This window comes from Callionymus lyra, chromosome 14, assembly GCF_982586985.1.
Source record: "Callionymus lyra chromosome 14, fCalLyr1.hap1.1, whole genome shotgun sequence".
In the NCBI taxonomy this organism is placed as follows: Eukaryota; Metazoa; Chordata; class Actinopteri; order Syngnathiformes; family Callionymidae; genus Callionymus; species Callionymus lyra.
The window spans coordinates 5,680,236-5,699,272 of NC_141831.1; the positions used below are offsets into that span (position 1 = coordinate 5,680,236).

General features: G+C 37.8%; 1 protein-coding gene across 1 annotated transcript in view; it reads right to left on the minus strand.

Annotated features, from left to right (window-relative positions):
• The window catches only part of frem2a (FRAS1 related extracellular matrix 2a), a 103,151-nt gene that overhangs the window by 57,357 nt on the left and 26,757 nt on the right, over positions 1-19,037 (minus strand). The window contains exon 3 of the mRNA XM_087806954.1: positions 8,144-8,290. Coding sequence (XP_087663080.1) covers positions 8,144-8,290 — 147 coding nt within the window. The remainder of the gene's footprint in view (positions 1-8,143; positions 8,291-19,037) is intronic.

The window sequence follows — 19,037 nt, forward strand, 5'->3', positions numbered from 1 at the left end:
ATTAAGTACGCAAGTATGCGACTTGAGACACACTTATGCACTAAAAATAATTTATAATTAAGTACGCAAGTATGCGATTTGAGACACACTTATGCACTAAAGATAATTTATAATTAAGTACGCAAGTATGCGACTTGAGACACACTTATGCACTAAAAATAATTTATAATTAAGTACGCAAGTATGCGATTTGAGACACACTTATGCACTAAAAATAATTAATAATTAAGTACACAAGTATGTGATTTGAGACACACTTATGCACTAAAAATAATTAATAATTAAGTACACAAGTATGTGATTTGAGACACACTTATGCACTAAAAATAATTAATAATTAAGTACACAAGTATGTGATTTGAGACACCGCTCCAGTAAGTGACAGAGACAGGAAGTGACAGCGACAGGAAGTGACAGAGACAGGAAGTGACAGACAGGAGTGATGACAAACGACAGAGACGGGGTCGAGAGAACGACAAAATAAAAGATCCAGAAACTTCCATCAGGGGGCGACGAGGTGTAACTGCTGGCTTTTGTGGGAGTGATGGCTCCTTAATGGAAGGTGAGAGGTTCAATTCCCAGGGAGGAGAGAAGTCAAGAGGATTCTGACTGATCCTGGTGTTCCTGCCTCGCTCCCTCCATCTTTCAACTGCCGTGTCAGCGTTTCCTTCGCTCGTCGCAAACCTCTCAAGAGTCAAACCTCTCACGAGTCAAACCTCTCACGAGTCAAACCTCTCACGATTCAAACCTCTCAAGAGTCAAACCTCTCACGAGTCAAACCTCTCACGAGTCGAACCTCTCATTAATCAAACCTCTTACGAGTCAAACCTCTCACAAGTCAAACCTCTTACGAGTCGAACCTCTCACGATTCAAACCTCTCACGAGTCAAACCTCTCACGATTCAAACCTCTCAAGAGTCAAACCTCTCACGAGTCAAACCTCTCACGATTCAAACCTCTCAAGAGTCAAACCTCTCAAGAGTCAAACCTCTCACGAGTCGAACCTCTCATTAATCAAACCTCTTACGAGTCAAACCTCTCACAAGTCAAACCTCTTACGAGTCGAACCTCTCACGATTCAAACCTCTCACGAGTCAAACCTCTCACAAGTCAAACCTCTCACTAATCAAACCTCTCACGAGTCAAACCTCTCACGAGTCAAACCTCTCACGAGTCAAACCTCTCACGAGTCAAACCTCTCACGAGTCAAACCTCTCACAAGTCAAACCTCTCACTAATCAAACCTCTCACGAGTCAAACCTCTCACGAGTCAAACCTCTCACGAGTCAAACCTCTCACGAGTCAAACCTCTCACGAGTCAAACCTCTCACGAGTCAAACCTCTCACGATTCAAAACTCTCACGATTCAAACCTCTCACGATTCAAACCTCTCACGAGTCAAACCTCTTACGAGTCAAACCTCTCACTAATCAAACCTCTCACGATTCAAACCTCTCACGATTCAAACCTCTCACGAGTCAAACCTATCACGAGTCAAACCTCTCAGGAGTCAAACCTCTCACGAGTCAAACCTCTCACGATTCAAACCTCTCACGTGTCAAACCTCTCACGAGTCAAACCTCTCACGAGTCAAACCTCTCACGAGTCAAACCTCTCACGAGTCAAACCTCTAACGAGTCAAACCTCTCACGAGTCAAACCTCTCACGAGTCGAACCTCTCACGAGTCAAACCTCTAACGAGTCAAACCTCTAACGAGTCAAACCTCTCACGAGTCAAACCTCTCACGAGTCAAACCTCTCACGATTCAAACCTCTCACGAGTCAAACCTCTCACGAGTCAAACCTCTCAAGAGTCAAACCTCTAACGAGTCAAACCTCTCAAGAGTCAAACCTCTCAAGAGTCAAACCTCTTACGAGTCAAACCTCTCACGAATCAAACCTCTCATGAGTCAAACCTCTCACTAATCAAACCTCTCACAAGTCAAACCTCTCACGAGTCAAACCTCTCACGAGTCAAACCTCTCACGAGTCAAACCTCTCACGAGTCAAACCTCTCACGAATCAAACCTCTCATGAGTCAAACCTCTCACTAATCAAACCTCTCACAAGTCAAACCTCTCACGAGTCAAACCTCTCACGAGTCAAACCTCTCACGAGTCAAACCTCTCACGAGTCAAACCTCTCACGATTCAAACCTCTCACGAGTCAAACCTCTCACGAGTCAAACCTCTCACGAGTCAAACCTCTCACGAGTCAAACCTCTCACGAGTCAAACCTCTCACGAGTCAAACCTCTCACGAGTCAAACCTCTCACGAGTCAAACCTCTAACGAGTCAAACCTCTCACGAATCAAACCTCTCATGAGTCAAACCTCTCACTAATCAAACCTCTCACAAGTCAAACCTCTCACGAGTCAAACCTCTCACGAGTCAAACCTCTCACGAGTCAAACCTCTCACGAGTCAAACCTCTCACGATTCAAACCTCTCACGAGTCAAACCTCTCACGAGTCAAACCTCTCACGAGTCAAACCTCTCACGAGTCAAACCTCTCACGAGTCAAACCTCTCACGAGTCAAACCTCTAACGAGTCAAACCTCTCACGAATCAAACCTCTCATGAGTCAAACCTCTCACTAATCAAACCTCTCACAAGTCAAACCTCTCACGAGTCAAACCTCTCACGAGTCAAACCTCTCACGAGTCAAACCTCTCACGAGTCAAACCTCTCACGATTCAAACCTCTCACGAGTCAAACCTCTCACGAGTCAAACCTCTCACGAGTCAAACCTCTCACGAGTCAAACCTCTCACGAGTCAAACCTCTCACGATTCAAACCTCTCACGATTCAAACTCTACTTGTAAGCCAGTCGTGTTTGAGCCGAGAACCCGTTTGGCAAGAGATGAACTGATGACGTTCTGAACTAATTTAACATTCTGTCACTTCCTGTCTCTTGAAATTCCATCAGGTTGTTTTTTTTAGGATTCAATTATTATGTTTTTAAATGATTTAATTCCATAATTATATATTGAAAGGTAACATTTAGTTTTCATTTAATAATTTAATTTAATAATTTCTGTATTGAAAAGTAAAATTGATTTTAGATTGAATTATTTAATAAAAGAATATGTATTTTGAAAAGTTGAATTTCATTGTCTTAATAATTGATTTAAAAAATATTCTCAAAATTAATTCAATTTTTTTTTCCACATAGATTATGATTTTCTAATTCAAATCATTCAAAAATAAATGTTCTAAATCCAATATATTTTAATTCACAATCTTTTTAATTCAATATAATAATTCTCAAAATTAATTTAATTTATTTTGCCACATAGTTTGTGTAATGTTTGTATTTGTGTATGTTTGTGTATCTGTATGTGTAATGTGTGTATTTATGTACATGTATATGTGTATATTTGTTTAAGTGTGTATGTATGTGTGTAATATGTGTTTATTTGTGCATGTGTGTGTCTCTCAATCCTCCATATCTCTGTGGCTAAACATCTACTATTAAACCACGTCCGTATTGAAAAGTAAATTAGATTTATAATTTAATTATTTAATTTAAAAAATATATATATTTTGAAAAGTTGAATTTCATTGTCTAAATAATTGATTTAAAAAATATTCAAATTAATTCAATTTTTTTTTCCACATAGATTTTGATTTTCTAATTCAAATCATTCAAAAATAAATGTTCTAAATCCAATATATTTTAATTCACAATCTTTTTAATTCAATATAAAAATGCTAGTTCCAACTTTCAGCCAATCACGCGACACGTAGACGATCACGTGACGACGTAGAGTCACATGATCAAGTACTTGATAGAGAAGAGATGAAGTGTGTTTTACTAAAAAATGTTTTATAAATGTTTAATGTGGTTTCATTGAATTGATAGTCAAAATAATTGAATTAATAGATGGATTATCAATTTTTTAATTGATGTTATTTCTGGTAAAATATAGTACTTTGAAAAAAGTACATTTGAAAACCCTCAAAATAATGTCAAATGACTTTTTTTAGACATAGTTTTTTTTATAATAATTCCAATAATTTACAAATACATTTTTCAAATTGAATAATTTTTAATTTGTAGCTTTTAATATTTCAATATTTTATATTGAATTTAAAATAATATGAATTAAAATATTATATAATAATTGAATGAATTTTCAATTTGTTAAAAAAAAAAAAAAAAAAAAAAATTCAACTTAACAATAAAGAAATTATTAAATTAATTTATTAATTTTAGATTTAATTTAAAAGACTACAAGTTAAAAATATTTTATGAAGAGAATTCTTTTTATTTATTTTGCATTTAGAATATAAAACTATGTGTAAACTAAACACTTTGAAAAAATCCAATTTTTTAAATGAAATAATACAAAAATAAAAACTTCAACCTTTCAAATGATTAAATCCAATTATTAAAACAATAGAACCATAAAAAAAACATCAAGAATCAATATTTTGATGGCAGTGATATACTTCAGTAATTCTCTCCCAAAGCCTTCTGGGAAATACTTGTGAAATACGTTATATTTGTTAAAGCCGAGATAAATAATTTCCTGAAGGTCCAAACTGTACAGAAACAATTTTAAATCAACTATAGTCGCTGCATCTTCTTCGCTGCCTTCGCTTCATTCTGCTGCCTCGACAGATTGAAATCTATTAGACTTTGATCAGTTTTATTTATTCAATCCTGTCTTTCCGTTGAATTTCATCAGGAAACGGACGAAACATTTTCCGATCCTCTTTCTCAACAGAATACAGGAGGTCATTCATCCCTCTTTCATCTTTTCTGTTTCTACAAACCGAGCGCCGGTGAATAAAGTGGCGTGTTTGGTCACAGATAACCAGGTGCTTACACGCCGCCTCAGATGTGAACACACACACACACACACGCACACTCGCACACACACACACACACACACACACACACACACACACACACACACACACACACACACACACACACACACACACACACACACACACACGAGTAGTTAAGCTATGAAGCTGCTCACGAGTGAAAATATTTGAGTTCAAACTCTGAGCTGGAGGTGAGTGGAGACTCGTCTTTCAAAAATATTTACATGCTTCACACATTTTTAGGTGATTTTGTGTTAATGTAGGAAAGTACATTCATTACCTCGTCAAAGAAAGTTATATTTTTGTTGTATTTTAGTCATTTTTTGGGGGGAAATGTTGATAGAGTTTCACTGGAATTCTGGATTTTTTTTCTCACAGAAACCCTTGTTTTTAAACAGTTCAAGAAACACAACGACTTCTATGTGACTCGAGTGAAAAAGGACGATAAGTAAAACATCTATTTATTGTCAAAATATACTTTAACATCTTTTTTTAAAAACATTTTTTAAGACTACAGGATCAAACGCAATTAAACTTCCATGTGAAGTATTTTTTTGTATTATTTTAGACTCGAAATAATAAGAGATCGGATTGATTTAGTATTTTTTTTAAACTCAAAATAATAAGAGATCGGAATGATTTAGTATTTTTGTTAGACTCGAAATAATAAGAGATTTAGTAGATCTCGGAATAATAATAGATCGGATTGATTTAGTATTTTTTTAGACTCGAAATAATAAGAGATCGGATTGATTTAGTATTTTTTTTAGACTCAAAATAATAAGAGATCGGAATGATTTAGTATTTTTGTTAGACTCAAAATAATAAGAGATTTAGTAGATCTCGGAATAATAATAGATTGGATTGATTTAGTATTTTTGTTAGATTCGAAATAATAACAGATCGGATTGATTTAGTATTTTTTTAGACTCGAAATAATAAGAGATTTAGTAGATCTCGGAATAATAATAGATTGGATTGATTTAGTATTTTTTTAGATTCAAAATAATAAGAGATCGGAATGATTTAGTATTTTTGTTAGACTCGAAATAATAAGAGATTTAGTAGATCTCGGAATAATAATAGATCGGATTGATTTTGTATTTTTTTAGACTCGAAATAATAAGAGATTGGATTGATTTAGTATCTTTTTAGATTCGAAATAATAAGAGATCGGAATGATTTAGTATTTTTGTTAGACTCTAAATAATAAGAGATTTAGTAGATCTCGGAATAATAATAGATCGGATTGATTTAGTATTTTTTTAGACTCTAAATAATAAGAGATTGGATTGATTTAGTATTTTTGTTAGATTCGAAATAATAATAGATCGCATTGATTTAGTATTTTTTTAGACTCGAAATAATAAGAGATTTAGTAGATCTCGGAATAATAATAGATTGGATTGATTTAGTATTTTTTTAGATTCAAAATAATAAGAGATCGGAATGATTTAGTATTTTTGTTAGACTCGAAATAATAAGAGATTTAGTAGATCTCGGAATAATAATAGATCGGATTGATTTTGTATTTTTTTAGACTCGAAATAATAAGAGATTGGATTGATTTAGTATCTTTTTAGATTCGAAATAATAAGAGATCGGAATGATTTAGTATTTTTGTTAGACTCTAAATAATAAGAGATTTAGTAGATCTCGGAATAATAATAGATCGGATTGATTTAGTATTTTTTTAGACTCTAAATAATAAGAGATTGGATTGATTTAGTATTTTTGTTAGATTCGAAATAATAATAGATCGCATTGATTTAGTATTGTTTTAGACTCGAAATAATAAGAGATTTAGTAGATCTCGGAATAATAATAGATTGGATTGATTTAGTATTTTTTTAGATTCAAAATAATAAGAGATCGGAATGATTTAGTATTTTTGTTAGACTCGAAATAATAAGAGATTTAGTAGATCTCGGAATAATAATAGATCGGATTGATTTTGTATTTTTTTAGACTCGAAATAATAAGAGATTGGATTGATTTAGTATCTTTTTAGATTCGAAATAATAAGAGATCGGAATGATTTAGTATTTTTGTTAGACTCGAAATAATAAGAGATTTAGTAGATCTCGGAATAATAATAGATCGGATTGATTTAGTATTTTTTTAGACTCTAAATAATAAGAGATTGGATTGATTTAGTATTTTTGTTAGATTCGAAATAATAATAGATCGCATTGATTTAGTATTTTTTTAGACTCGAAATAATAAGAGATTTAGTAGATCTCGGAATAATAATAGATCGGATTGATTTAGTATTTTTTTAGACTCGAAATAATAAGAGATTGGATTGATTTAGTATTTTTGTTAGATTCGAAATAATAATAGATTGGATTGATTTAGTATTTTTGTTAGATTCGAAATAATAACAGATCGGATTGATTTAGTATTTTTTTAGACTCGAAATAATAAGAGATTTAGTAGATCTCGGAATAATAATAGATTGGATTGATTTAGTATTTTTGTTAGATTCGAAATAATAACAGATCGGATTGATTTAGTATTTTTTTAGACTCTAAATAATAAAAGATCAGATTTATTTAGTGTTTTTTAGATTCGAAATAGTAACAGATCGGATTGATTTAGTATTTTTTTAGACTCTAAATAATAAGAGATCGGATTGATTTAGTATTTTTTTAGACTCTAAATAATAAAAGATCAGATTTATTTAGTGTTTTTTAGATTCGAAATAGTAACAGATCGGATTGATTTCGTATTTTTTTAGACTCGAAATATTGAGAGATCGGATTGATTTAGTGTTTTTTTTGAGATTCAAAATAATAAGAAATCGGATTGATTTAGAATCAAAGATGCTTCTTCAGTTAAAAGTTAAGTTAAGTTACACATATTTAGTAAAAATGACATGAAACATTATTCATATCATTATTTTCAAACATTCAAATATTATAATATACGAGTAAAAAATAAATGTAGGTTAAAACACAGACTTGAGTCGCTTGTTTTTGATCAATAATTGAAGCCACTTCAGTTTCTTTCTCACTTTTTTGTCCCACAGCTAAGAAAGTTTCTTGGTTTTGATGTAAAGACATGTTTCACGGAGAAGAAAAACTCTCCGGTTGCCTGCGAGTGTTTTTCTACTTCTGACGGTTTCCTCTTTAATTCTTCATCAGTCGTCTCTCGCTCTATTGTTGTCGTCTCAGTTGTTGTTCTCCCCGGAGGTCGCGACCTTCACATCCACCCACGCCATCAACTTCCTGGTTCAACGCTGGTGTTCGTAGAAGTGATCCACGTGATCTTGTGTTTTTTTTAATTTATTGAACCCGAACTCACCGACGAAGGACGTCTCTCCCAGGTATCCTCTCCGCACCAGCACCACCTCCAGGGCCTTGTCCTCCTCGTCCACCACGTAGTATTGCTTCTCCACAGAGATCCAGGCCCAGTCCAGACGGAACTGTTGTCCTTTCAACGTGTTTCCACCTGAGGGTAGAAAATAAACTTGTTTAAAGACATTAATCTCATTTATTCTGTTTTTACATGAAGATGATCCAAGTCTGGAGAGACTGAGCTTCTCTCCATCCATCCATCTTATCTATTCATCCATCCATCCTATCTCTCCATCCATCCCTCCATCCGTCCATCCATCTATTCATCCATCCTTCTATTCATCCATCCATCCTATCCATCTTATCCATCCATTCATCCACCCATCAATCCATCCATCCATCCATCAATCGATCCATCCATTCTTCTAGCCATCCATTTACAGTATCATATCTATCCATCCATCTATTATATCCATGCATCATCCATCCGTGAATGTATTATTTCTATCTGTCCATCCATTTATTATATCCATCCATTGGTTATATCCATCCATCCATCCATCCATCCATCCATCCATCCATCCGTTATATCCATCCGTTATATCCATCCATCCATCCATCCATTTATTGTATCCATCCATCTATCCATCTATTATATCCATCCATTTATTATATCATTTATCCATCCATCTATTATATCCATCCATCCATAAATCTATTACTTCCATCCATCCAACCATTTATTATATCCATTCATCCTTAAATCTATTACTTCCATCCATCCAACCATCTATTATATCCATCCATCCATAAATCTATTACTTCCATCCATCCAACCATTTATTATATCCATTCATCCATCTATTAATTATATCCATCCAAACATCCAACCATCTACCATATCTATCCATCCATCATATCATCCATCCATCTATAAATACATCTATTTCTATCACCCATGACTGAGGACAAAGTACTTCAACCACATAAATACATGATTCCGTTCTAGTAAGATAAATAAAATAAAATGGTGATTTCCAGGGTTTTTCTCCGGCGTAGCAGAGTATGTTGAAAGATTTTAACTTTTATACAAACCATTTATACTTTATGTTGTTTATTTGCATCCATTAAATGTTTTATCGAGTCTTAAATTAAGTCGGGAAGCGATCGTGCTGTGAATAAAGGATTAGATGATCCAAGTGAAAATCTAAGAATCTAAAATATTAATTACTTATTGTTTTGTTTATATTTTTAATGTCATATTAATATGCAAACGCTGCCATAGGATTGCAGCGCGGAGAGATGCTACGGCATTAACGTTGGAAACAAACTATTACAAGTTTCTAATGGACATAATAACTTCACCTGGTCCTTCATAACAGCCTCACAATAGAAAACATCTGCAGAAATTACTCAGAAGACACTCGTTTTCTCGCTGAAATCTCACCAAATATCCACAAATGGATGTTCAGAAACTCTGAAGCTCAGATAATGGCCGTGCTTAATCGTGGCCACGTCAACAAGTGGAAAGATTTCTGCTTTGTTTTGGCTCATTTACCCGGAGATTGTTTGGAAAAGGCAGCGAGACTGTCCTCGTATTGTGATGGAGAGAAACAATAAGCAAACGCAGGACGAAGTTAACCAAAGAAAAGTGGGATTTTCCTTTACTTTTTCTGTCTGGAACGACCCGAGAGTAGCTTTGAGTTTGAGGGAATCTAACATTCCACCTGACAACCAGGTGAATCTCATTTAGCTCCGTCGAGTACAATTGTTCTCCCGAGTCATTTAAGCTTCTTAAAGGGTTGTTGTTAAAGTAACAGCATCGCTTCACATCCAACGGTCAATTAGACGCCCGGGTTTCCCGCCTCGGAGATCGAAGATCGACGCCATCTTTGATCCGACAGATGAGAAGGTTTCTCCGATAACATGAACTTCTCTGATATCGAGTGAAAAGATCAAGAGAAAGACTTGTAGAAAGTTCATTTAACCACCAATAAGATATATTTTTCTATACGTTTCTTTAGGTTTAAGACAATTAATTTCTTATTTATCTTATTATTTTGAGTAAGTCACGGGCCAAGAACAATGTATATTTAACAAAAAGGATGTTTTGTTTAATTAATAATAATCTTAATCATCTCATAAACCTCCTACTAGGCCAAACAAATTCCATTTTTAGTTGTATTTGTGATATTTATCATCTCTGTCTTATCTTATCTGAAACAATATCATCTCTATATGTCACTATATCAACATGAACATTAATGAAAGTTTCACTTTGAGAAAACCAAATAAAATGATGTGTTTTGTTTAGAAATATATAAATATATTAACTCTGAAGTCTGTAAAATTTGACAAAATACTAATTTCAGTATATTTTAACTCGGGGTGTTTTTCTTAATGATATTTTAATGATATTAAACACCACTGTATAGATTATTTTACGCTTTCAAATCATGTTTTTTTAAAACAGTTATTTTAGGGTTTGCAGTTCAATTAAGCATTTTTAAAATAAACTAATATGATTTTGTATTTACAACATTAACCACCAATTATTCATGGTGTGTGTTAATTTTTTTATTACAATAAAACTTCTGGCCGCTAGATGGCAGCTGTAACGTCCTCCATAGTTAAAGGAAGAATATGATCCTGCTAGATCTCCGTGATGACTGAGGACGAGAGGATACAGTGAGTCCAGCCGCTTTTAAAGAGGATGTTTGGACATATTTTGGTTTGAAAACAAATGAAAGCAATTACGACTTCGTCAAGAGTCATGTGGTCTGTAAATACTACAACACCAGAGTCAAGTACTGGACAATACTACACATATATACTTGTTACTACATTATCACAACACCAGAGTCAAGTACTGGACAATACTACACATATATACTTGTTACTACACTATCACAACACCAGAGTCAAGTACTCGACAATACTACACATATATACTTGTTACTACACTATCACAACACCAGAGTCAAGTACTGGACAATACTACACATATATACTTGTTACTACACTATCACAACACCAGAGTCAAGTACTCGACAATACTACAAATATATACTTGTTACTACACTATCACAACGCCAGAGTCAAGTACTGGACAATACTACACATATATACTACTTACTACACTATCACAACACCAGAGTCAAGTACTGGACAATACTACACATATATACTTGTTACTACAGTATCACAATATATATATTAAAAAGGAACTCAGTTTTTACAGAAAAATACTTAATTCTAATAATTGTTGCTTTCTAGAAATTAGATAATCAAGCTATGAAGTGTTCATAATGTAAAGTCAAGCTGAAAACCTTCAAAGTTAAGTTTCTATTTTTTTATTTTTACACCTTCACACCAAACAGCATCTGCTACAATCTCAAGATTCAACTGCCAGAGTCTCATGTTGATAACATGTTGATAACAGGTTGACATCAACAGAATGTTCTTCACTCTCTCGGCAGACGTCGACTACAACACGCTGAGGCGAAGACACAACCAACAGATAACAGCGTCTGGTTTTCCCTCCACAAGTTTTTTACTTTACCAGTTCAAATCACAAACGCAAAGTGGCATAAAGTGATAGTGTAGTAAGTATGTGTAGTATTGTCGAGTACTTGACTCTGGTGTTGTGATAGTGTGGTAACAAGTATATATGTGTAGTATTGTCCAGTACTTGACTCTGGTGTTGTGATAGTGTAGTAACAAGTATATATGTGTAGTATTGTCCAGTACTTGACTCTGGTGTTGTGATAGTGTAGTAACAAGTATATATGTGTAGTATTGTCCAGTACTTGACTCTGGTGTTGTGATAGTGTAGTAACAAGTATATATGTGTAGTATTGTCGAGTACTTGACTCTGGTGTTGTGATACTGTAGTAACAAAGATATATTTGTAGTATTGTCCAGTACTTGACTCTGGTGTTGTGATAGTGTAGTAACAAGTATATATGTGTAGTATTGTCCAGTACTTGACTCTGGTGTTGTGATCGTGTAGTAACACAGATATATTTGTAGTATTGTCCAGTACTTGTCTCTGGTGTTGTGATAGTGTAGAAACAAGTATATATGTGTAGTATTGTCCAGTACTTGACTCTGGTGTTGTGATAGTGTAGTAACAAGTATATATGTGTAGTATTGTCCAGTACTTGACTCTGGTGTTGTGATAGTGTATTGACAAGGATATATGTGTAGTATTGTCCAGTACTTGACTCTGGTGTTGTGATACTGTAGTAACAAGTATATATGTGTAGTATTGTCCAGTACTTGACTCTGGTGTTGTGATAGTGTAGTAACAAGTATATATGTGTAGTATTGTCCAGTACTTGACTCTGGTGTTGTGATAGTGTATTGACAAGGATATATGTGTAGTATTGTCCAGTACATGACTCTGGTGTTGTGGTAAGTAGTATATATGTGTAGTATTGTCCAGTACTTGACTCTGGTGTTGTGATACTGTAGTAACAAGTATATATGTGTAGTATTGTCCAGTACTTGACTCTGGTGTTGTGATACTGTAGTAACAAGTATATATGTGTAGTATTGTCCAGTACTTGACTCTGGTGTTGTAGTATTTAAAGACCACATGACTCTTGACGAAGTCGTAACAGTTTTCATTTGTTTTCAAACCAAAATATGTTTTAAAAGATCCTGGAGTCACTGTATCCTCCTGTCCTCAGTCATTGTCGTGATCTGGCAGATTTTGTTGTTCTTTTAGCTGAGGTGGACGTAGTGACTACTGCCATCTAGCGGCCAGAATTTTAATTGCAAAAACAAACGCACAATAGAACATCTTTGGCGCCAACTTTCCCCGACAACCTTGACTTTCATCACAGATCCCCGGTGAACGTAGCACAAGCTGCCGAGACCTTCCTAAAGTGTGTGTTTGTGTGTGTTTGTGTGTTTGTGTGTGTGTGTGTGTGACCTCACACGGGAGGTGAGGCGCCGCAGACAAAGGCGATCTGAGTTGTCGGGCTTCACTCCGTCTCACTCCTCCAGGAGCTCGAGGGGATGAAAGACCTTCACATGTGCTGACCATACCGAAAAAAAGAAACAGCTTTGAAATCATCTTCAATACACCAAAATCACTTTACAGCTGCTTTCAAAGGTTGCTTTTTTTCCCTCTCTTTTTTAACTCCCCCTCTTTCTTTTAACCGATTAAGGATCACACTTTCAGTCGGGCGAGTCTGAAGGAACACCAGAGAAACTTTGATGTCTCAGTTAGAAGAGTGGTCGGAGTGCAGGACCCGGCACTGACAGCTGTCCGGAGAGACAAGAGTGTTTTACGATCCCGCAGAGTTGGAATCAAACGGAATATAATCCTGCAAACTCCAGACCTGACGCTTCTGAGGAGCTTACGCCGAATACTTCTCACTTGCCATCTCGTATTTTCACGCTGCCCTGCAAGAGTGTCACCAGGATCCAAAGTCTTATTCCAAGCTTCTAAAAAGGTCTTAAAGTTTTAGACCAACACTTTTATCCGAGAGGGTTCACTTGAGGGTCTCGAATGCTTTGCTAACAATATAAAACTTGAGCCGGATTGGGGTCAAGGCCACCACAGCCCAGACCAAGAAACTTCCAAGGCTGGAGTTCTTAAAACCAATTTAACCTCTAGATCAAGACACTAGAGAGACCAGAGAGTGTTGGGACCAAGACCACTTCAGCGGAGACCGAGACACTACCAAGACACGAGTGTTGAGAAAAGACCACCTCCACCAAGACCAAGACAATAACAAGACTCGAGAACGTGGGGGGAAAGACCACCACCGAGACACTACCAAGATGGGATAGGGTCGAGACAAAGACCACTTCAGCCAAGACCAAAACGCTACCAACACCAGAGCGTTTTTGAGACCAAGACCACTTTCACAAAGATCATGACACTAATAAGACCCGATAGTGATTAAGAAAAGACCACCTTAGCCAGGACCAAAGCACTACAAAGACCGGAGAGCGTTGAGACAAAGACCACATTGGCAGGGACCAAGACAACCTAAGCTGAGAACCAAGACCCTACCAAGATGGGATAGGGTCGAGACAAAGACCACTTCAGCTAGGACCAAAACCGTACCTAGACCAGAGCGTTTTGAGACCAAGACTACCTCCACCAAGACCAGGACACTAATAAAAGTGTTAAGAGACCAACTTAGCCAGGACTAAAATACTACAAAGAGCGTTGAGGCAAAGACTACCTTGGCCGAAACTAAGACAACCTAAGCAAACAACCAAGACACTACCAAGCACGGATAGTGTTGAGACAGAGACAGCTTCAGCCAGGACCAAAACTCTAAAAATACCACAGCGTTTTGAGACCAAGACCACATCGACAGAGTCCAAGACACTAACAAAACCCGAGAGTGTTGAGGAAAAGACTACCTTAGCCCAGAACCTAAAACACTACAAAGACCGGACCACGTTGAGACAAAGACCACCTCAGCTAAGATCCTACCAAAAGAGTTGAGATCAAGACCACCTGGACACTGTCCATTTGGTGGAAAGTCTTGTACGTCGTCAGACCAGGATATTACAAATCGGAAAATGATCCGATTCACAAAGACCCCCTTTTTTTATATAGATGTTTTTTGTGTGGTCGAAAGGGTCTTCAAATGGTTCAGTTAACGTTTTGTTGACTAATAAAATAACTTTTGCGGTGTATGATGTCATCACGTAGGAAGTGCCTGAACCGAAACAGTATAACGAACTGAGATGGTACTTACCCTGCTGTGTCACAGGGACGAGTCAGAGAGACCAAGACCATTAACTGTTGAGACTGGGATTATTTAAAACAGTGAACAAGACTGTTTGACTGACCACAGTAGGGGTGTCCTCATCTTAGACTAGTGGACGGTCTGGAAAACTGCAATTCTTTGTACCGTACTTTCTTCTCACGAAAATCCATCATTAATGAAAGTGCGTAAGAAGATCTTTTGTTTATCACTTCATCCTCATAAGTTCTCATCAGACTGATGTGATTTAGGCTCGATTCCGATTCTCAGTTTGAGCCCTACCACTAGCACTAGCACTACCACTAGCACTACCACTTCGCCATCCGGTAGGCCCTTCGTAACACCCTTCAGATTTGGGCCCAGCACGCTGCCGCCGGAGGACTTTTACAAAAGTGCTTCAACATCTCCAGACTGCATGGAAATGAGAAGCTAAACATCTCATCTCGCACCGATCAAACCCTAAAAGAGACGGCAGCGCTTCTCAGCGATGTCATCATGTAGGAAGTGCCTGAACTGAAACAGTATAACGAACTGAGATGGTTCTTACCCTGCTGTGTCACAGGGACGAGTCAGAGAGACCAAAACCATTAACTGTTGAGACTGGGATTATTTAAAACAGTGAACAAGACTGACCACAGTAGGGGTGTCCTCGTCTTAGACTAGTGGACAGTCGGGAAAACTGCAATTCTTTGTACCGTACTTTCTTCTCACGAAAATCCATCATTAATGAAAGTGCGTAAGAAGATCTTTTGTTTATCACTTCATCCTCATAAGTTCTCATCAGACTGATGTGATTTAGGCTCGATTCCGATTCTCAGTTTGAGCCCTACCACTAGCACTAGCACTACCACTACCACTAGCACTAGCACTTCGCCATCCGGTAGGCCCTTCGTAACACCCTTCAGATTTGGGCACAGCACGCTGCCGCTGGAGGACCTTTACAAAAGCGCTTCAACATCTACAGACTGCATGGAAATGAGAAGCTAAACATCTCATCTCGCACCGATCAAACCCTAAAAGAGAAGGCAGCGCTTCTCAGCGATGTCATCATGTAGGAAGTGCCTGAACCGAAACAGTATAACGAACTGAGATGGCACTTACCCTGCTGTGTCACAGGGACGAGTCAGAGAGACCAAGACCATTAACTGTTGAGACTGGGATTATTTAAAACAGTGAACAAGACTGACCACAGTAGGGGTGTCCTCGTCTTAGACTAGTGGACAGTCGGGAAAACTGCAATTCTTTGTACCGTACTTTCTTCTCACGAAAATCCATCATTAATGAAAGTGCGTAAGAAGATCTTTTGTTTATCACTTCATCCTCATAAGTTCTCATCAGACTGATGTGATTTAGGCTCGATTCCGATTCTCAGTTTGAGCCCTAGCCCTACCACTAGCACTAGCACTAGCACTACCACTACCACTACCACTACCACTACCACTACCACTAGCACTAGCACTAGCACTAGCACTAGCACTACCACTACCACTAGCACTACCACTAGCACTAGCACTACCACTAGCAATACCACTACCACTAGCAATACCACTAGCACTAGCAATACCACTAGCACTAGCACTACCACTACCACTACCACTACCACTAGCACTAGCACTAGCACTAGCACTAGCACTAGCACTAGCACTAGCACTAGCACTAGCACTACCACTACCACTAGCACTAGCAATACCACTAGCACTAGCACTAGCACTAGCACTAGCACTACCACTACCACTACCACTACCACTACCACTAGCACTAGCACTACCACTACCACTACCACTAGCACTAGCAATACCACTAGCACTACCACTACCACTAGCACTACCACTAGCACTACCACTTCGCCATCCGGTAGGCCCTTCGTAACACCCTTCAGATTTGGGCACAGCATGCTGCCGCTGGAGGACTTTTACAAAAGTGCTTCAACATCTCCAGACTGCATGGAAATGAGAAGCTAAACATCTCATCTCGCACCGATCAAACCCTAAAGGAGACGGCAGAGCTTCTCAGCGACGGTGTTGGAGTCCAGGCGACGCCTTCTCGGCGCGTTCTTTTGTGACCCGTCCCTCGATATCTGCGCCGCCTTCTGTTCTTCGTGCACGACTGCAAACCACCAGAGCACGCGGCCAAGAAAGCAGATGATCTGACCGTGCGGAGAAACGTCGGGCAATTTGCAAAAGTCTGTGCGTGGAATACAAAGCTTCAACTTTTCTTTCTTCTGAGGCGAACACATGCGGTGAAGCTGCCGAAGCACGACTACGACACATCGATTGTGCTCTTGGAGAAGATCCAGGTCCACGTGTTAGGACTGCTTTACAGAGTTTTCTTTATTACAAAAACATATATATATATATATTTTTACTAATGGAATCCAAAATGACTTCCTTGAATTGGATTCATTCTATAGACACTAAAATAAAATCAATACGTCTGTCTGTCTGCGTGTGTGTCTGTCTGCGTGTGTGTCTGTCTGCGTGTGTGTCTGTCTGCGTGTGTGTAGTTCTGTCTTCCTTTGTGTCTGTTTCTCTTTCTCTCTGTTTTTCTGACTTTCTTTCTTTTCTCTGTGTCTTTCTGACTATTGTGTGTGTGTGTGTCTGTCTCTCTCTGTGTATCTGTCTTTCTTTCTCTGTGTGTCTGTCTCTCTGTGTGTCTGTGTCTCTCTGTGTGTCTGTCTTTCTTTCTCTGTGTGTCTGTCTCTCTCTGTGTGTCTGTGTCTCTCTGTGTGTCTGTCTTTCTTTCTCTGTGTGTCTGTCTTTCTTTCTCTGTGTGTCTGTCTTTCTTTCTCTGTGTGTCTGTCTTTCTCTGTGTGTCTGTCTCTCTCTGTGTGTCTGTCTTTCTTTCTCTGTGTGTCTGTCTCTCTCTGTGTGTCTGTCTTTCTTTCTCTGTGTGTCTGTCTCTCTGTGTGTCTGTGTCTCTCTGTGTGTCTGTCTTTCTTTCTCTGTGTGTCTGTCTCTCTCTGTGTGTCTGTGTCTCTCTGTGTGTCTGTCTTTCTTTCTCTGTGTGTCTGTCTTTCTTTCTCTGTGTGTCTGTCTTTCTTTCTCTGTGTGTCTGTCTTTCTCTGTGTGTCTGTCTCTCTCTGTGTGTCTGTCTTTCTTTCTCTGTGTGTCTGTCTCTCTCTGTGTGTCTGTCTTTCTTTCTCTGTGTGTCTGTCTCTCTGTGTGTCTGTGTCTCTCTGTGTGTCTGTCTTTCTTTCTCTGTGTGTCTGTCTCTCTCTGTGTGTCTGTGTCTCTCTGTGTGTCTGTCTTTCTTTCTCTGTGTGTCTGTCTTTCTTTCTCTGTGTGTCTGTCTTTCTTTCTCTGTGTGTCTGTCTTTCTCTGTGTGTCTGTATCTCTCTCTGTGTGTCTGTCTTTCTTTCTCTGTGTGTCTGTCTCTCTCTGTGTGTCTGTCTTTCTTTCTCTGTGTGTCTGTCTCTCTCTGTGTGTCTGTCTTTCTTTCTCTGTGTGTCTGTCTCTCTCTGTGTGTCTGTCTTTCTTTCTCTGTGTATCTGTCTCTCTCTGTGTGTCTGTCTTTCTTTCTCTGTGTGTCTGTCTTTCTTTCTCTGTGTGTCTGTCTCTCTTTCTCTGTGTGTCTGTCTCTCTCTGTGTGTCTGTCTGTCTCTCTCTGTGTCTCTCTCTTTGTGTCTGTCTCTCTTTCTCTGTGTGTCTGTCTCTCTCTGTGTGTCTGTCTGTCTCTCTCTGTGTCTCTCTCTTTGTGTCTGTCTTTCTTTCTCTGTGTGTGTGTCTGTGTCTCTCTCTCTCTGTCCGTCTCTCTCTCTCTGTGTCTGTCTGTCCCTCTTTCTCTGTGTGTGCGTCTCTCGCTTTGTGTGTGTATGTGTGTGTGTGTCTGCCTGTCTTCTCTGTGTGTGTCTCTTTTTTACCTGTCTCTGTGCGTCTCTTTATATATATTTATATATATATATAAATTGAGGTTTCAGTCACGACTCAACAGTGCAAACCAAGTCAAAAGTGCAACAGATCAATCAGATCATGAATAAGAAATAATAAAAACAAATAAAACTTTATCTATCCTGGAAATATGGAATCAATCAATCAAATTTTATCTTTACTACACACCGATCTATTTATGGACGGTTGGTTGCTACGATACTGTATTTGAATGATATGTAGCCATGTTTGAAGTGATCGACGGCTGTGATCGGTCGGCTGGGCGGCAAAGCAC